Source organism: Halictus rubicundus, chromosome 10 (genome assembly GCF_050948215.1).
Source record: "Halictus rubicundus isolate RS-2024b chromosome 10, iyHalRubi1_principal, whole genome shotgun sequence".
In the NCBI taxonomy this organism is placed as follows: Eukaryota; Metazoa; Arthropoda; class Insecta; order Hymenoptera; family Halictidae; genus Halictus; species Halictus rubicundus.
In genome coordinates this window covers 15,961,162-15,977,324 of record NC_135158.1, presented here as the reverse complement: position 1 = coordinate 15,977,324, position 16,163 = coordinate 15,961,162, and the positions used below count along the sequence as shown (strand labels likewise).

Here is a 16,163-nt window from a genome sequence, read left to right as displayed (position 1 = left end):
TATAGAATACAGTCAACTAAAATAAATCATATTGGAGCTGATTATTACAAACACCCTTTATTACCACCCTTGTTGTATATACAAAATTATTCAAACCTTATAGTACTTAAATAGTTGATCATATCAGGAAGGTGTTTCTGAGTGCTCTTTAGTTGCTATATTCACTACAGTAGCCAAATCATGTTGCCCTTGTTTAAGGCGGTCTCTTATAAGCTCTGCTATCGCTTTTTGCATTCTCCTCTCTAATTTCTCTAATTTCTTAGCAACATCTCGTTTTAAATCCCAATCTGGTTTTCTAGGGGCTAAGTTACTAATATCCTGGAGAGTTACAAATTAAGTGAATAAATGATATCGATTCTCAAATGGTATGAAACTAATTTACTTACAAGTTCTTCAATAACAACTTTAGTATTCGCTGCGCTTAACTGATCTTGTACTTCTGCTTCTACGTTCCCAGGCTTCGCATCGTCCAAAACTTTTTCCTTAAGACTGTCATCTTGCGGTTTATAACTTCTAAACTTTGGTCTGTTAAAAGCGAATACATAAACATGAGTAAACTTTCGTTTTTGAGGTTAGTATCAGGTTTTTGAAGGTTATTGTCGAAAATCTAGAGAATAGATGGCAACTCACTTTGGCAATTTTGTAGCAGTGTCAGTCTTATTTTCTTTGTTGTCCTCGGTTTTCCGCTTCAACGCTTGCAAGCGTTCTTTCCGTTTTAAAGCTTCCTCCTCTAACGTTCCTATGTTGTCTTCAGCCATGTTTGTTTCTTTTTACCCGCCAGGCCGTGTATGTCAATGCGTTCAAGCAAAAATGAAGTATACAAAATACTCGATTCTGACTAACAAACCTAAATTCATTCAACATCGAGCACGACACGAAAATGGTAATTGGGTTCTATTACAATGGGCACAAACGAGGTATAGGAATACACTAATTACGCAATTAGTATTTTTTTGTCTCACATCCGCGGGGCTCTAGGTGAAACCCCATATGATGATTGGTCTATTCCTATACCTCGTTTGTGCTCATATCGAAGAGTCGCGTATGTTCACCGTCGGTGGTATGTTGCGATTCAACTAAGTAGTTGCAGTTTTGTTGCTAGATGTCACTACCATATACTCGTCGATAGTGTTGACCTGCTGAGAACATTTTTTAATGAATTTTTCAATAAAACATGTCAATAGGGGGTACGCTTTCAACTTGATCTTAGGGACATAGAATAGAACGGAGAACAGGTTATTTTTTAACACGGTGTATTAACATTTTTACAATATGTCATACGGTTTGGCGTCAGATAAATTACAATAAAAATCTCGACGATTACACCTAACGTATCACCTACGTACCCTAATGTTATATTAATCTGTAACGTAACTTTAAGTCTTAACTTTACATTGGAACGCAAGGTCATACACGAATCCGTTGCATACAACATTTCTCAGTTTCTTTCGGCAAAAGAGGAGACACGTCCCTCAGGTTCGCTGATCCGTGGATGATTTCGTGTTCTGTCCCGGGGAGCGAATACGAAGTTACCGAATAAATTTTAATCGATCCGAAAACACGTGTTTTTGTGAATAAAACCGATTTACGACCACCCTCCGACGAGATTCGACCGCCGCCGAGAGAGAAATCACACGAATCTATGCCAAACGTTTGTGAAATTGAGGACATGCGCGTGCACACGCGCGCGAAGAAGTCTTCCTCGGTGGCATTGTGAGCCATCCTCACCGGCGAAAGTTTATTTACAGTCGGCGAGGTATTTTCAATCCTGAAGCGTGGCCGGATACACGATTTTGCGAGACCCTTGATCCCCAGGAGAGTTGGATTCCTCGCGGCGCGACGTCCCGCAGCTAGCTCGTTCTACACGTACATCTAGATAAATAATTCATAGTCAACGACAAGGCTGGTCCGCGGGGATCAGGTTGATCATTGCTCTTAGAGTCGCTGTCCCTTCGTACGAATACTGATTTAATGCCTACATTTAATGCCCTTCAAAATGGACAAGATTTTTGGATAAAGAATCCGGAAAAATCGATTGAAAAATTCAAGTACATTGAAACGGGTGAAAAGATTGATGAGAAGATTAGCAAGATTCCAATTCTCCGACAGCCTGAGACTATCATAATCTAGAATACTTACTCTCCGTCCGGCTTTTTATACAACTGTTTCTCAAGCAGTTCGAGTTGTTCGGAATCTAACATGCTCGGAACCAGTATGCGATAACATGTGGCACGGGAAGAGGAGCGAAATTGAAATCACGAAAGAAGCATTGTGCAATTATATACAGGGTCTGTTTTGCAATATAACGATTCAGGGTTACGTAATTCGACGACTGAGGATGGTACAAATAGCGAATCCCGGCTCGAAGTGTGCCCTGGATCGTAATTAATGTGATTATGACCTCTTAAGGACTTCCTCATTACAAAGAGTAACGTGGAAAGCTGTATTTTCTTCGGGAATCGTCCCGATCCCACGCACGTTGGAATGCTAATTTTACTGACGAGAGTTATGCGACGACTCCGGTTCGATTTCACTTGGAATTGTTCGCGGCTGCTGATTTATGGGATCAAGGCATTGCGCCGGCTATTTCAGGTGTAACGGGCCGCCGTTTAACTTTCCATGATCGCCATTATGGATTCGGATCTATAATACGTCCGGTAATTGAATTACTAATTGAAAGAAACGAGACATTCCTTCGGCTGTCAGTGATTGAGTTGTTTCACTGAAACTCTGTTGCGCGCCATTTTGTGGGTGGGAATATGTTCAGAGTTATATTCACTTTCCAATTTTACTATATCTGGTCTATTCAGATATGTATGAACCGCATTTAAACTCTTCGAAATTTTAGAAGGACTGTGATTATTACTAGACTGCAGATTTTATGCGTTTATGATAAAAAAAAACGACGGTGAAACGCCATATTGTGCAGACATTAGACGAATTTAAGAACGAAGAAAGAATTTTCTTGTAATTTCAGTTTCTTAGAAGTTTTATTTTGCATAAAGATTCGCAGTCTTGTTACAATATTCTTTGTCATTGCTGAAGAAACTATTAAGTATCGATAGTAATATCGTGTTTAAAAGTTAGAATTGAAGTCTTCCCAAGTCTTTCTCGTTATTACAAGATGACTACTAAACACATTACGCGTTTATAATGTTCGATTTTCCGATAATGTTTGTGTAACCATTCACGACGTTCTCACAATCATTTCTATAGCACTTCTACAAGTGATGCAAGACGTCGAGGAACAATGACGAATAAAATTAAACGAACATATCTTTTTCATATTCTTCGAAAGAGAATAAACAATTATGCGATCGTTTATCAGATATGTACATACAAATCCCCACAAAATGGCGTCGAAGCGGGCCGATTCGATTACGAGCATCGCCGCAGCACCGCCAATGCTGTAATTCAAGATTGTGGATTGTTGATCATGAAATATAAATACGAGTTGATGGTTCTTCGTCTTCTATCGATAAGTGATTTCCATGTACGAAGGACATGCCGAACACGATACGGGGAAAACGCATAAAGGATCGAAGGTGGAAAAAGTGAGAGCTCGATTTCACCTGACTAATATCGTCCTGCAGTGATTTACATGACTCGTCTAACTCCGCTCCCGCTTCTTTCCTCACGCGGATGCTTTCCCGAACGAGGCGATCGGATTCGCTTTGAACTGCAGATTCTTATTCGGGACGTGGCCTACGTTCAATGCGAGCACTTTTGAAACGATATTGAGGTCTTCGTGATTCCCGGTCCCTTGCACACTGCCCAGATCGCTGGCTATCCCGGATTGATATAGAAGATGTTGTATCTGTTTAGCTGGCGTCGCCGGTTTCGCTTGTCTGTACTGGACGTAAGGATTATAGTAGTTCACGGGACTCCTCTGGGGCACGCTGAACCCGAAGTTGTTCCTGCTGGACGTGGCCTTGTGGTCCACGTTGAATCCGAAGTTGCCGACAGCGTTGAACGCCTCCTGTCTGTTGTATCTCGTCGTGGAGGGCAACGAGGATTGGAAATCAGTGAAGCCGGGGAAGCTCTGCTGCAATCTCTGCTGATGCTGTTGCTGCTGCAACTGTTGAGGCTGGTGTAGAGGCAGTTGCTGCGTTTGCTGCAAGTGGCGCGTCTGTTGCAGCGTTTGCACCTGTTGAGGCTGTTGGAAGTGTTGCGTTTGTTGCGGCTGCTGACGGAACGACAGGTAATGCGGTTGATCCTGGAAGTTGGACTGGAAAGGCGGAGGCGATGCTGAGTTGGGTACCTCCAAGGCAACGCTCGGTTGAAGGTGAACGTTCGAGTCTGCAGGTGGTTGGAACGACACCAGGTTGTTATTCTGCTCGAAGAAGAACTGCTTCTGCGGGACAGGACGCTGCGGCTGGAACCTGTTCAGCCTCTGCTCCTCCAACTGTTTGATCCTCTGCTCTTCCAACTGCTTCACCCTCTGCTCTTCCAGTCGTTTCAGCTTCGACTGCTCCTCCAGCTGTTTGATCCTAGCCTGCTCCTGCAGATAGTACTGCTGCACCTGTTTCTCTCTGAGCTGCTGTTCGTATAGATGCCGTTGCCTGACCAGGAACTGCGTCTGCTGGATCTGTTGCTGCTGCAGCTCCGCCAGCTGCCTCTCCAGCAGATTCTGCTTGAACTCCAGCTGCTCCTGAAGCGTCAACGCTTTCAAGTCGTTAGGCGATCTGTAGATTGGCACCACGCTCTTCGGCACACCCTGCTCGTCTTGCTGCACGGTGAACGCCGCAACCAGCGGCGCCTGGAAGATCTTCACCTCCTCGGTTTTGTCCTTCGTTTCGCCGGTGGCATTGTTGCCGGACGGGGTCGCCGCCGTTGGCAAGACGGCCGACTTTTGAGCAACCAACGTGTTCGCCGTGACGATGCCGTTCGTCGCGCTTCCAGCAAGGCTCTCCGCGACTTCTGTGGCCGGCTTCAACGTCAGACTTTCCACCTTGCTCACGGAGAAAGTATTGGCCGGGCTCGGAGGACTCTTCTTCGTCTCTTCCTGCTCCACCTTCGGCTCGATTTTCGTCCCGAACGCGACGCTTTTCTCGGGGAAGATCACGTTCGGCACGTGAAAGCTCCTCGACTCCTCCTGCGTCGCCTTCTCGATCTTCATCGTGGGTGTCGTCAGCGTCGCGTACTGAACAGACCCGATGAAACTGGAGTTTTGCAGCTTGTCCTCCGACGGGAGCTCCTCGTCACGAGGGAAACTCCGGAACAAGAACATGGAGTTTCCCACGCCAAGGTCGTCGTTCAGGTACTTCTTCGAAACACCATCGAAGTCTGCCTCGACCTGGCCGACGGACTCTTTCTCGATTTTGTGCTGCTCGGCCGATTCAGCTTCCAAATCGGTTAGCACCTTCAGCAAGGCTCGACGAGTGTTCTTGTCCAGTTTTAGCGGCGGTAGGGTCGCGTTCAGACTCTTGACTGAGATCTCGGTTTCTTGAGACCTCGTCAGGGTCAACGAGGTGGTCGCCAATAGGAGTACCAGTGTTACCTGAAAGTCGAAACTGAAATTAATCGATCGGTCGTAGATGGATTCTAATCATTTTGAAAGACCTCTTAGGTTAACAGAAAATTGTTCGTCTCTCTAGATTTTCGTCGTAATTTTACGCGTCTGTCTTAAACAACCTCCTGTTCTTTCGTTGTTCCACCGTTAATGCCACATCGTAAGTACCATTTTTAGATAGCGTTCATCATCTTCTCTCCAAGGCATCAAATTATGTATGAATATCTCTAGAAACCTGCTTCAACATTAAAACATGCAAACGTGACTCATGCTCCATAAACTGCGTGCTTCTCGACTTTACACCGACAGAATTTGCATACTGAGAAGGAGGAATTAATCACTCCCAGTGAAAGTTGTCCATATTAATCGAAAAATATCCTGAGATTTCAACAGTTGCCTAATTATATTCGATATCAGGATGAAGTCCCGGTGAAATTATTAGTAGCAACGTATCAGGATCGTAAACCACTTCACTATCAAAACTAGTTTCTACTTTTCCTTTTTACGTAGCTTCATGAATGGCATCGTGCCATACAACACTATACATGGTGTCGTTACAGGTTTCCATCACAAAACAACTCCGCAAAACCGTACCGTGCCAGGTGGAGCATCGTTACGCAACGGCTTCGTGACTCGTCATTGTATTGTAATAGCAGTTTCTTCTAAACAAATAAATATAAGAGCAAATACCGCACTCGATGTTACGTAACCGTACACGTTCACATTTAGTATGTGCTAACAAGCCGAAACAATGGTGTCCTAATAGACTACACCTCCTCTGAATGAAACTGTTGCTTAAATAGTGTAACATCTTTATAATCACGTGTGCAATCGTTTTAAGAAATAAATGTTCGTTAGCTTATTGAAATTACTAAACGGAGAAAAGAAATTTCTGTTAGGAAGTTCCTAGCGTTTGTTGCAAAATTTATTGTCGACTACTGCAATCGGTAACGAGTCCCAACGAATATTAGATCGAACCGAGTAAACCGGCCAGTAAGCATGGATAATAAACCGGTAACTTTAATTTGCGATATTAATTGCGGGTTCTACGCGCGTAATAATTTGCTGAAAGGGGTCCAATTATCGGGCTAATTTCTTCCCGAGCAGAAAGTAGACGGGAATGATCGTTCGCGGATAGAAATGCGTTGAACCGGGAGAAAACCATCGTCGGAGCTGAGAAACAGATCATTCCCGGCAACGACCGCGCCTTCATAGGTCGTGGGTTCCCTTCCGTTGGATAGATGTTACCTGAACAACGCGAACTTTCACACTGTTGGTCGTTAGAACTTGTACGGCCGAAGGGGAAAAGCGATTTTCGTTTTCCCCGGTGACAACACGAGGAACTTCTGTTCGGCGACGCGTCGCTCAAACGTCGCCGCCGCAAAGTCAAGAGAAAACATTCCGTATATTTAACGAGTTAAGTGTCGAGCCCGGTGCCGATGGAAAAATTGTAAATCAGGCGGCCGAATGCGCTGCCTCTCTGACATTTACAAAGAAAGTTACGCGAAGAACCGTTTGCATGAGCGCCGTGCCGCGCCGCCGCGCCGAGGCTAACAAAACGACGCGAATAAATGTTAAAACGGACAATGAAAAATCGACGAGCAGATAACGGACGCGAGGGAAACCTGTTACTCATTTTACGAATGCCAATTCCATTTTCGCAGGGCAACGTGTATCCTGGTCGCTTCTTCCCACGCCCAACTATCCGCAACGCGGGGAAATCGTGTCTTCCTCGCTTTAAATGTCGTTGAAATTTATTTGCGAGTGTGTGGCAATTAAGCGGGGATTTTTATTACCGAGCCTCGAGAAGAAAATCGAATTTTTCTTGGCTGTTTCTGTTGCGTGGGATGTCAATTCAATCTTGGGGCGGAAAATTAGACTGAAAAGTACTCTGATAAAGTGGTTTCGTAATTTATAAGAATTTCCTGCTTAAGCAATGTTTCACACTTTAGTTCCACGTAGAATTTTAGCCATTTCGAAATTAAGGATTCATTTAACGTCATTACAATTTCTAGTAATGACGATGATAGTTTCAATACTAAGTTCGGCGGGAAGCGGTCCGGGCGTTTATGGGTATAATCATTACAAAAGAGGAGCCATTAAGCACCGAATTCCTCTTTTTATGGTCGCACAGTTTCGGCGTGCTTCCGTGGTCGAAAATGGTGGGGCAACACCCGCCTAGCCTAATGGCTATACATCACGAGGAACTTTCTAAACCGCCGAATAATCGTGCGAACGTCTTTCAGTCTCTTTTGGTCCAGCATCTCATTAACGTATTCGGAGGACATCGAGAAAAAAAAGAAAAAAGAAAAGAAGCCGCGAGTATGTCAAGACGATTCGGCTCGTTTGCACTTTTCACATGAGCGTCAACTTTCGGAGATCCCGTATTGGTTCACTGATCGGCTGACACGTGTCTCGCTCGGTACGTTTGTTATGATGGATTGAGAGATGCCGTGGAACACTCGAAAAAGAAATTCGGTCACGAGCATAATAAAAATCTGAATTTCTAATTGAAACGGTGATCGAGGATCGTGTTCGTTGTTCTACGGTTTCACATTGATTGCAATTCAATGAGATCGAGATAGAAAAACGGAATTTAATTAGTCCGAGATGTAATTAATTGAATTACGTTCGCATTAGGTTGCCGACTAATTTCGCGGATCGTATCATTTCAATTAAAACATTGACGAACTTGCGGTGAAATTTATTCGAACGACTGCAATTAAACATTCTGGACCGCGGAATCATTGACTGTATCTCTAACGATTCTCACAGCTTTCTTTATCAACTTTGGTACTTTTTCTACAAATATTAATCTTTCGAATTGAATCTGTCGTCGGAGAGTTGATTGAACGAAATAAAAATTTCTATCTCTTTTAACTGTCTTGTCAAGCTGAAACTAATTCACTGAAATAGTTGATATGTCCGCTGCTTTAAATTGTGCGTATCCATATTTGTCGTAAATACGTAAAATCCGCAGTGTAATGTGAATAAAAAAGAAAAAAATCCGCACGCTCTCAGAAATGTGAATATAGTTGTCTACCTCGTGCTTATAAGGAGGTGGGGAAGATTGTACTCGAGAAAAAATTGTTTGAAATTCCAAGGAACGTAGGTTGATGAGAAACTCCCCCGGGTGTTTTATGACACTGTACGTGACTGACGTCTTCATTGACAATCGGCTTTCTACGGGCCGTTTTTCCAGAAGACAATTCTCCGGCCCGCCGTTTTCCAGCATGTAAATGGGGATCCGGTGAGAATTTCTCCGCGCCGAGCCGAGCGCCTCTTCGATTAGAAAACAACAATGACACGTGAAAAAATTAATGGACATCCTTAGGCTAATGCAAATGGGGGAACCAGGTGTTAGCGCAGAAACGAACGTTGCCAAATTACCAGCTAGCGAAAAATGAAATTGTATCCTTTGCGGAGCAGTAAAACGCAATTTCACAGTCAGTTCTCGGTTTCTATTCTCTCACATTGACATGCAGCGACTCCGAAAACTATCGGCACACTATAATTTCCACGAAGTTCTCGATGTTCGAACTGTTGCAATTTCGAAGAGAAAAATCGCGAAACTTGTTCCTCGTTTTTGGTCCATAAAAATGCTAGAAAAGATCGTACACAGATTTCTAAAATGGTGTTTTAAAAGTCACGAAACAAATTTTCTAACATTTTTAGAGATTTTCTAGAAAATTAATATTAATTAGGACCAACTGTTCCTCGAAAATCGGAAGTTCAGTGTGCCAATACTTTTGGGAGCCACTGTACAAGATTCACATATTGCTCCGCAAAGCCCAAATAGTTGATTTCCGATTTTTATTGAAATAATTTGTTCTAGTTTCTTTACGGAACAATCTCATTTAGTTAGGTTACAACGTGCAGAAGCCAACGACAGGTTAATTCCTATAGGTAATTCGCGATCTCGATTCTTCCAGGATGAAAGTGCGAGGGTACGAGGCCCGCAGTGAAATCGTTCTATAGTTATTATCGCGATTCCAGATAAATTTCATGCGCTTTTCTCTGGCTTTAATGATCCAAGCGGCCGATCTACGCGAAAGAAACGACCGGTTAACTAACCGTCATGGTTTTAATGGAGCGGCGTACGACGAAATAATGCGCTTCCGGAATCTGATATTCTTGACACCGAAATCGTTATCTCGATCGTCTGCCTTTGAAGGCGAAAAAGTCGTGCCGTGCACCGTTACGTCACGGCGCGACAACATCTTCTACCATTAATGCGTTGTTAACGAGTAATCTGTGCTAATTAAACGCACGGCGACGTGCGATCCGCTGACCAATTGGACTAATTATCGCGCAATAATTAGAGTGAGCCAGACAAGCTCCACTTACGGTAATAATTTTCTATAAGAATCGCGCACGATACTTCATTCCCAAGCGAAAATCTCCCACAATCGGTTTCGTGTCATTCTAATTACGGATTTCTTTTAAGTCCGTTTTATCTTCCACAAATCATTGCGTGCGTGTAATTGCACTGACAAGTGCGAAACGCCGTATCTTTTTTTTTTTAAGGACCTCCGACGGTTTCTAACAGTGTACATTTCGTATTGACGAAACGGCGGTCGTTTTCAATTTGCCGGCAAACTGGTTTCTGGAACCCGTTAGAATAATTTTCATTCGGTTTTGCAAGCGCGCGAGATGAGAAAGTCGGTCCAAAAAATTCCGGATGCTCGGGAGAAAAAATACAGAAATCCGAATAAGAATCTTCTGCTCTCTCAAATTCGAGAAAACCAGACGGAGAATCGTAATGGTATTTCTTCAATTAAAACTCACGCTGTCGCGTCACTGATGCAGGTCTCGTGAACTGTTTTAACGATCAATTTTTCTTCTCGACCTTTAAGGAAAATGCTCTGCGACTCTACGACCTTTTTCGAGCCACGGACTTCCTCGGTCGGTTGACCCATCATTTCGAACCATAACGCGAATCGCAAGAATGCACAAGAATATTTTCGAGCATGCGGCCGGCGATAATGGTCAGGTATGCGATAATAATTGGCGGGGCACCGTACGTGCAACGTGACGGGGAACTCGCGAGGGCTCGGTTATCTCCTCGCAGTTCGTGAAATTAAGATTGCCGACGGTTCGAGCAGTTAATGAGCAGTTACTACGATTGGATACAAAACACCGTGAGAGAGACCGTCCCGGTGTTCGCACGGCAGGAGCCGGACGATGTGGAGAAGAGAAGACGCCGCAGCCCGAAGGCGATACTTTCACTCGGTAGTATGTCGAGGATGTGCACGCTCCTGAACTTGCTATGCCTTCGTCGCCGGGTGCGACCAGACGATCGAGCCCCGATATCAGATTTGTCACGTGCCAGTCCTAGATTCGTCTAGAACGCCATCACCTGTACCGCAATTTTCCATTAAACGTACAATCAACGAACCGATAACAAAATTGCACGGCAAACTATACGTTTCTCGTAACCTTTTAGCCTCGTTGTGTCTGTCAGTACATTCCCAGAAACTTTTTGGTTTCTTATCGATACTAGAATACTGGGTCCAAACTGTTACCATTCCTTGATCTTTCATTTCTAACGTCAAAAATAGAGAGGGGTGGTAGTGTGAAGGTAAAACTTTTTTATTTTTAACTTTTCTTGAAATCAGAATACAGTAAAGTCTTAATTTCAGTTACTAGAACACTAGATGCAGTGTTAGATCGACTCTTTACTGACTCGTACAATTGTTTCAGATCGAACTGCGATAAAATCGCGCAGTTTTATTGAAATGGAAGCATCGAAACAGCTTACATCAACATCGCGACGCAACACTTTCCCCTACTCCCTCGACGCTCAACACTCTTCTCCCTTAATTAGGCTTACGAATGAGCCCAAGATGATCTCAACCAGCCCAATTAGATTCCAGCCTAGCGATCCGGTCGGGCCGCTTATAACAGAAACAGGCGAATCGCCTGGGATCCCTCGAAACTGGAGTAAAAAAAAAATGGTTTCTCATGCGAAGTGCGATGATTCAGAGGCGATTTCATAATCGACGGTTTCGAGGATTGTTTGTTGGGACTCCGGGTACTTTTGTATTGAAAACAGGTCCTCCGCAGGCAGAAACGCGGAAACGGAGACGCGTGAAAGCGCGTTTTGGACAGTGTCGCCAAGTATGCGGCGATTATACAACGAGTCCTTGGCGTTGAATAATGCATAGTAGCCGACGAGCCGATAGAGTCCGCGAGAAGATGAGCAGATCCGATCCGAGTGCAATTAAATTGCAACGTACGGTGCTACGCGTCGTATCGCGGGCGACGAGTGAAAGTCGAGGATGACAGCTTTGTAGGAACGTCCCCATTCGGGACAATTTATTGGATAAGCTATATAACTTAAGGAGGTCTTCGTGATCGATTCGATCCATCGACAGATCGATGGAAAGTGATCGAAGAAAATCGCCCGTGAGAAAGATCACGGCGAAATGTACCGCACAACAATGCCAAATCAAAATCGGTTCGAGACAAATTGTCCTGACCGGGATTCGAACTCGATTTCGTAAGCGGGATCAAGAAATACTCGACACTTGTCAATTAAAATTCGAAGACTACTAAGGGCTTATCAATTTTAGCGTATACATTAGAATTCTAGTTTAGTCATTTTTACTGGGATTTTTATTGAGAAAAATTGCTAAACCTCTTTTAGACCCTTTATTAAAGTAGAAACTGGATTATCCGAATTGATAATCCAACTTAAGAAATTTAATTAAATTACTTTTTTGTCATTTTTCTCAGCAAAGCTGTTCTTGGCCACGAGTGTGTGTGTGATTGAATATTCTTTACCTAGAGTTGTACCAGTCTTTATTATGTTATTGTAGTTGTAGAGTTCTTATTCGTGACTCATTTCTGTCGCGTATAATAATCTCAAAATCATATTAAACATTTTGAGCAAGGTGAGTCACCCAACCAGCAGATTAATTTTACTTGTCGTCCGTGTTTCTCTTTTTCGTTGTCACTCGTGATTGTTTCGCAAAGCCTACCGAATACGACTAGATCCGATCAGTGTCGGCCGATCTTTCTTTTCAGATTGTCCGATACGTCATCGCCGAACATGGCAAGAACTTTCTTCTCCGACCACCGAAAAAAGATGCCACCTGCTTTAGGTTCAACGAACTCGTCACCTTAGGAGACACATCGGCGTATCCACACCCAATTCAAAGTCTCGTCATAAATTCTTTGGTAATTACTTTCTCTCGCAGAGACCTGCGGTTACACAAGGTACACAGATTATTATACGACGACACATCTCGAGGACTATGCATAGGAAAGATTCGAGGACGAACAACCCACCTTTTTTACGGGGCCACGGCAACGAACGATTTCGAGAGGACATTATACTTTCAAATTGTATATAGTCGACTACCGACGGATCTGCTTTTCTTTATGCTAATCCCCCTTGGAAAATTTCATCCGAAGAAAGTGATTTCAGTTTTCATTTCACCGAGCGTTCATTAACGGCCGTGCACGTGAGAACGAACAGTTCGACGAACATTTAACATTGTTACCACAACAGCGATTCCAACATTCGATCAAAAATGTCTTTTACCCAACCACGAGTTTTGTGCCATTTTTCTTTTAAGTACAGTACATGAAAGCATAAAGTATAAAAGGATGACAAAACTGGTGATGGTAATAAAACTAATAATAAAAGGACGCATTTTCATCTAACAACAATTTATACAAACTAGCTATGCCACTAGATTTTGGTAAATATACTGTTTTAATGGTCGAACGAAATATTTTCTTCGCGTTTAATATAAATGACAAGTGCGTTTTCCCTTGCGATGCCACAAGAACGAAATAAAATGGTCTCGCCCGTGAAATGGCCTTTTCTAAATATTCCGTCGCGCATTATAATACTAATTAACAGACGAGCACGGTTTTACCACGATATTCTCGAGCATGCCACGCACGATAGAGACTATAAATTGCGCCGTTCGATATTTCCAGCGATAACGCAAGTTAACGGTACCTTTCTATCTCGATCGGCGGGTTCGCAAGTGAAAACGAGACTATGCTTTCAGAAAAAGCGATTATCATGCAATCTATACTGTTCACTGCAGACCTGATTTCATTTTCATGGAAAAGAGAGAGAGAGAGAGAAAGATTAGCGGTTAATGAAGCAGCTTTTCTGCGTAAAAATGGCGAGCCCGCGAACGTTGCAGGCGCCCGAAGTAAAACCGCAGGCTCGACCGCGATGCGTATTAAATTTCCAAGCGGCGATATGTGTTACACGTCTAAATTAATAGCAACCGTACACCGCGGTCCATTAACTCCCGCGAAAGCTGGGAATCGTCGCGCGAAATTCACCTTCACGCAACGACGATCTCCCTCGGGATTTTGGGCGAGTCTCGCGTGATGGTGGACAGTCGATGGCTCGCGTGCGAAACGGTTTCGGGTTTCAATTAAAGGCCGTTCGGCTAATTGCTGCTCGCGCCACATAACAAATGGGACGCCGCGTGCCGCTCTCGAGGAATTCGTTCGCCGGTCCCTTTTTCCAAGGTAAATTAGCGAACGACAAGGAGCGCTCAACCACCGCGCTGCGCTATAACGCAAACCTAGATTTTCTCAGCTGCTCGGAGAATCTTGGGCCTCGATAGCGGTGGAAATGGCACGGCGAAAACGGAAGGCCAGTGTTGGAGGAAGAGCGCAGCGTGATGGCCGAAAGAAAGTTTTTAATGATAAAAAGATGACCGTCGTCGAGCAGTGAAACTAGGTAGCAATAAGGAATCGGGGGACACTGTAAAGGCCGTGCGCCGTTAATTATTCATATCGTGCGAATTAAGGGAAGAATTTCCTCCTTCCAGGAGTAAAGAAATTCTATTGAAAAAAAAGAAGCTAAACGATTGTCGTCGAAAGTTTTGCAATTAGTTGTGAAACAGGAGAAAACTTGCGGCACGATACGATCTCGATGGGAATCTAATTCGAAACTTCTGAAACTTCGCGCAGGGCGTGCGCCGACCTATAAAGATCGAGATTATTCGATTTCGAGCAAGGCGACGCGGAGTTCAAGGCCTGTGAATTATATACGGGTGCAGGAAGTGCCACGTGAATGCACACACGGAAATATCTGATCCGCGGAACACACAAATACGGGAGAAGAAAGTCGCCTGCACAGAAGAGGCTCATCGGGAACTCTTCTTCTTGGATAGAAATCTGAAATTTTTCCAGCATTCAGTCGCACGGTACAACTAACTTTCGATTACCGTCGCGCCGGGCATAAATATACAATTTTCGCTTCTTCTTACGGGAGAACGTTTTTCGTGAACTTAAACCTCGGGAATTTCGAAGCTGAACTCATCGATCCCGTTAGCCGGTTCTGATGAATCTCGGATTAATTAACTGGGGAAACCTTTTTAAGGAATTTGGGGATATTGCTTTGACGGGGTGAAATTTTGGTAATGATTGATCTCGGGGATTTTTGCGCACTGTGGTGTTTAGGCGATCGGCGAGCGACACTTTTTCACTTAAATACGCGATTTGTTCCACTGTCACAAGCACGGTGCGATGCATCCCTCGCTGTTAGCGAACGGAGACGATAGTAAAAATAGAGAAACTTATTGTAGAAGAAGTACAGTGAATGAGTAGTTTCGTACTCACCAAGCTCATGATGCTGTCTGTGCCCACGCTCGGTTAGCACGCGGCTTTTACTCAGGAAGATGATCTTCGGGTAGTGATAGTTTTGTGAAAGAGGAGGGGTCCACGATGTTGATACACGTGTATGGGACCGACATGCCGTGGAAGAAACGAGCCGAGGAATTCGCTTCTGTTTGTTAGCTTCCAAATAAAACGACAAACATCTTCCGGGGTCCACCGTCTACGCAGTTTTCTTTTTTTTTTTTTCGTATTCCAGTTTGAGAAAGTTCTGCCCACTTCCGGTGCGACGCGTTCCGTATCGACGTCTTTTTCATTTTTATACGACCTTGCAATTCAAGTCGACTGAAACTGGAGTATCACTGTCGACTACGTTCCTGGAATCAAATAACATTTTTACCATTTAATTTCTTTTGCACGTATAGTCGCGGTCAATGTAGAAATTGTTTTCATTTTCAGTGCAATAAAGTTGATGGAAACTAGAGTATTAATACATTCGTTGAATGAAATGCAACTTTTATATTCTTTGGGCGAATAATAATTTAACCCTTAGCACTCGAATGGCGACTGTAGGGCGCCACTAAAAATTCCTGTATCATTATTCAAAATATTTTTTACATTATTAAATTTGTGTGTATTCAATAAATCACTAAACGTTTAAGCACTGTACGAGTAAATTGCACCATTTTCGTATGTATAGCATGCAAAAATATACATAGAAGGGAAATATTCTAGGTCGGAAGAAATGTTTCGTGTTGGAGTTAAAATGGCTTCGAGTGCAAAGGGTTAATTATACGTTGCAGCAATTAAATTTTGAATAGCGATAACTATCGGATAAAGAACTGCAATACTTAAGCTAAATATACAACGCTTAATTCAGTTTTTATGTTACATGATCGATTAGTTACAGCGAATGGTCAATGATTGTTATCGCGATAAGACGCCGCTTATCAGTTTAGTGGCGCAATCAATGAAGCTTAAAGATACATAAGCAATTGAGCAGTGTAATTAATTTATTCTTTTTTACATACAGTTAAACATCGAGTGTTCACTG

At 43.4% G+C, this 16,163-nt stretch overlaps 2 protein-coding genes across 2 annotated transcripts; both read right to left on the bottom strand.

Moving 5' to 3' along the window:
* Window positions 1-23: 23 nt before the first annotated feature.
* On the bottom strand, window positions 24-773 carry LOC143358375 (coiled-coil domain-containing protein 12). The gene is made up of 3 exons (XM_076795472.1): window positions 631-773; window positions 387-525; window positions 24-318 (listed from the first exon to the last, which is right to left on the bottom strand). The coding sequence occupies exons 1-3, from the start codon at window positions 756-758 to the stop codon at window positions 124-126; spliced, it is 462 nt and encodes a 153-aa protein (XP_076651587.1). The 5' UTR covers window positions 759-773; the 3' UTR covers window positions 24-123.
* Window positions 774-1,622: 849 nt separating this feature from the next.
* LOC143358373 (uncharacterized) lies at window positions 1,623-15,242 on the bottom strand. The gene is made up of 2 exons (XM_076795468.1): window positions 15,116-15,242; window positions 1,623-5,500 (listed from the first exon to the last, which is right to left on the bottom strand). Exons 1-2 carry the CDS (start codon window positions 15,122-15,124, stop codon window positions 3,635-3,637), a joined length of 1,875 nt encoding a protein of 624 aa, XP_076651583.1. The 5' UTR covers window positions 15,125-15,242; the 3' UTR covers window positions 1,623-3,634.
* Between the last annotated feature and the right edge of the window lie 921 nt (window positions 15,243-16,163).

What these genes read in the sequence shown, in the direction of transcription:
- LOC143358375 (XM_076795472.1), bottom strand. Translation starts at nt 758, where the DNA reads ATGGCTGAAGACAACATAGGAACGTTAGAGGAGGAAGCTTTAAAACGG. An exon ending in ACTGCTACAAAATTGCCAAA is followed by an intron (nt 526 to 630) that starts GTGAGTTGCCAT and finishes CGCTTTTAACAG; the next exon opens with ACCAAAGTTTAGAAGTTATA. An exon ending in AAGTTGTTATTGAAGAACTT is followed by an intron (nt 319 to 386) that starts GTAAGTAAATTA and finishes GTAACTCTCCAG; the next exon opens with GATATTAGTAACTTAGCCCC.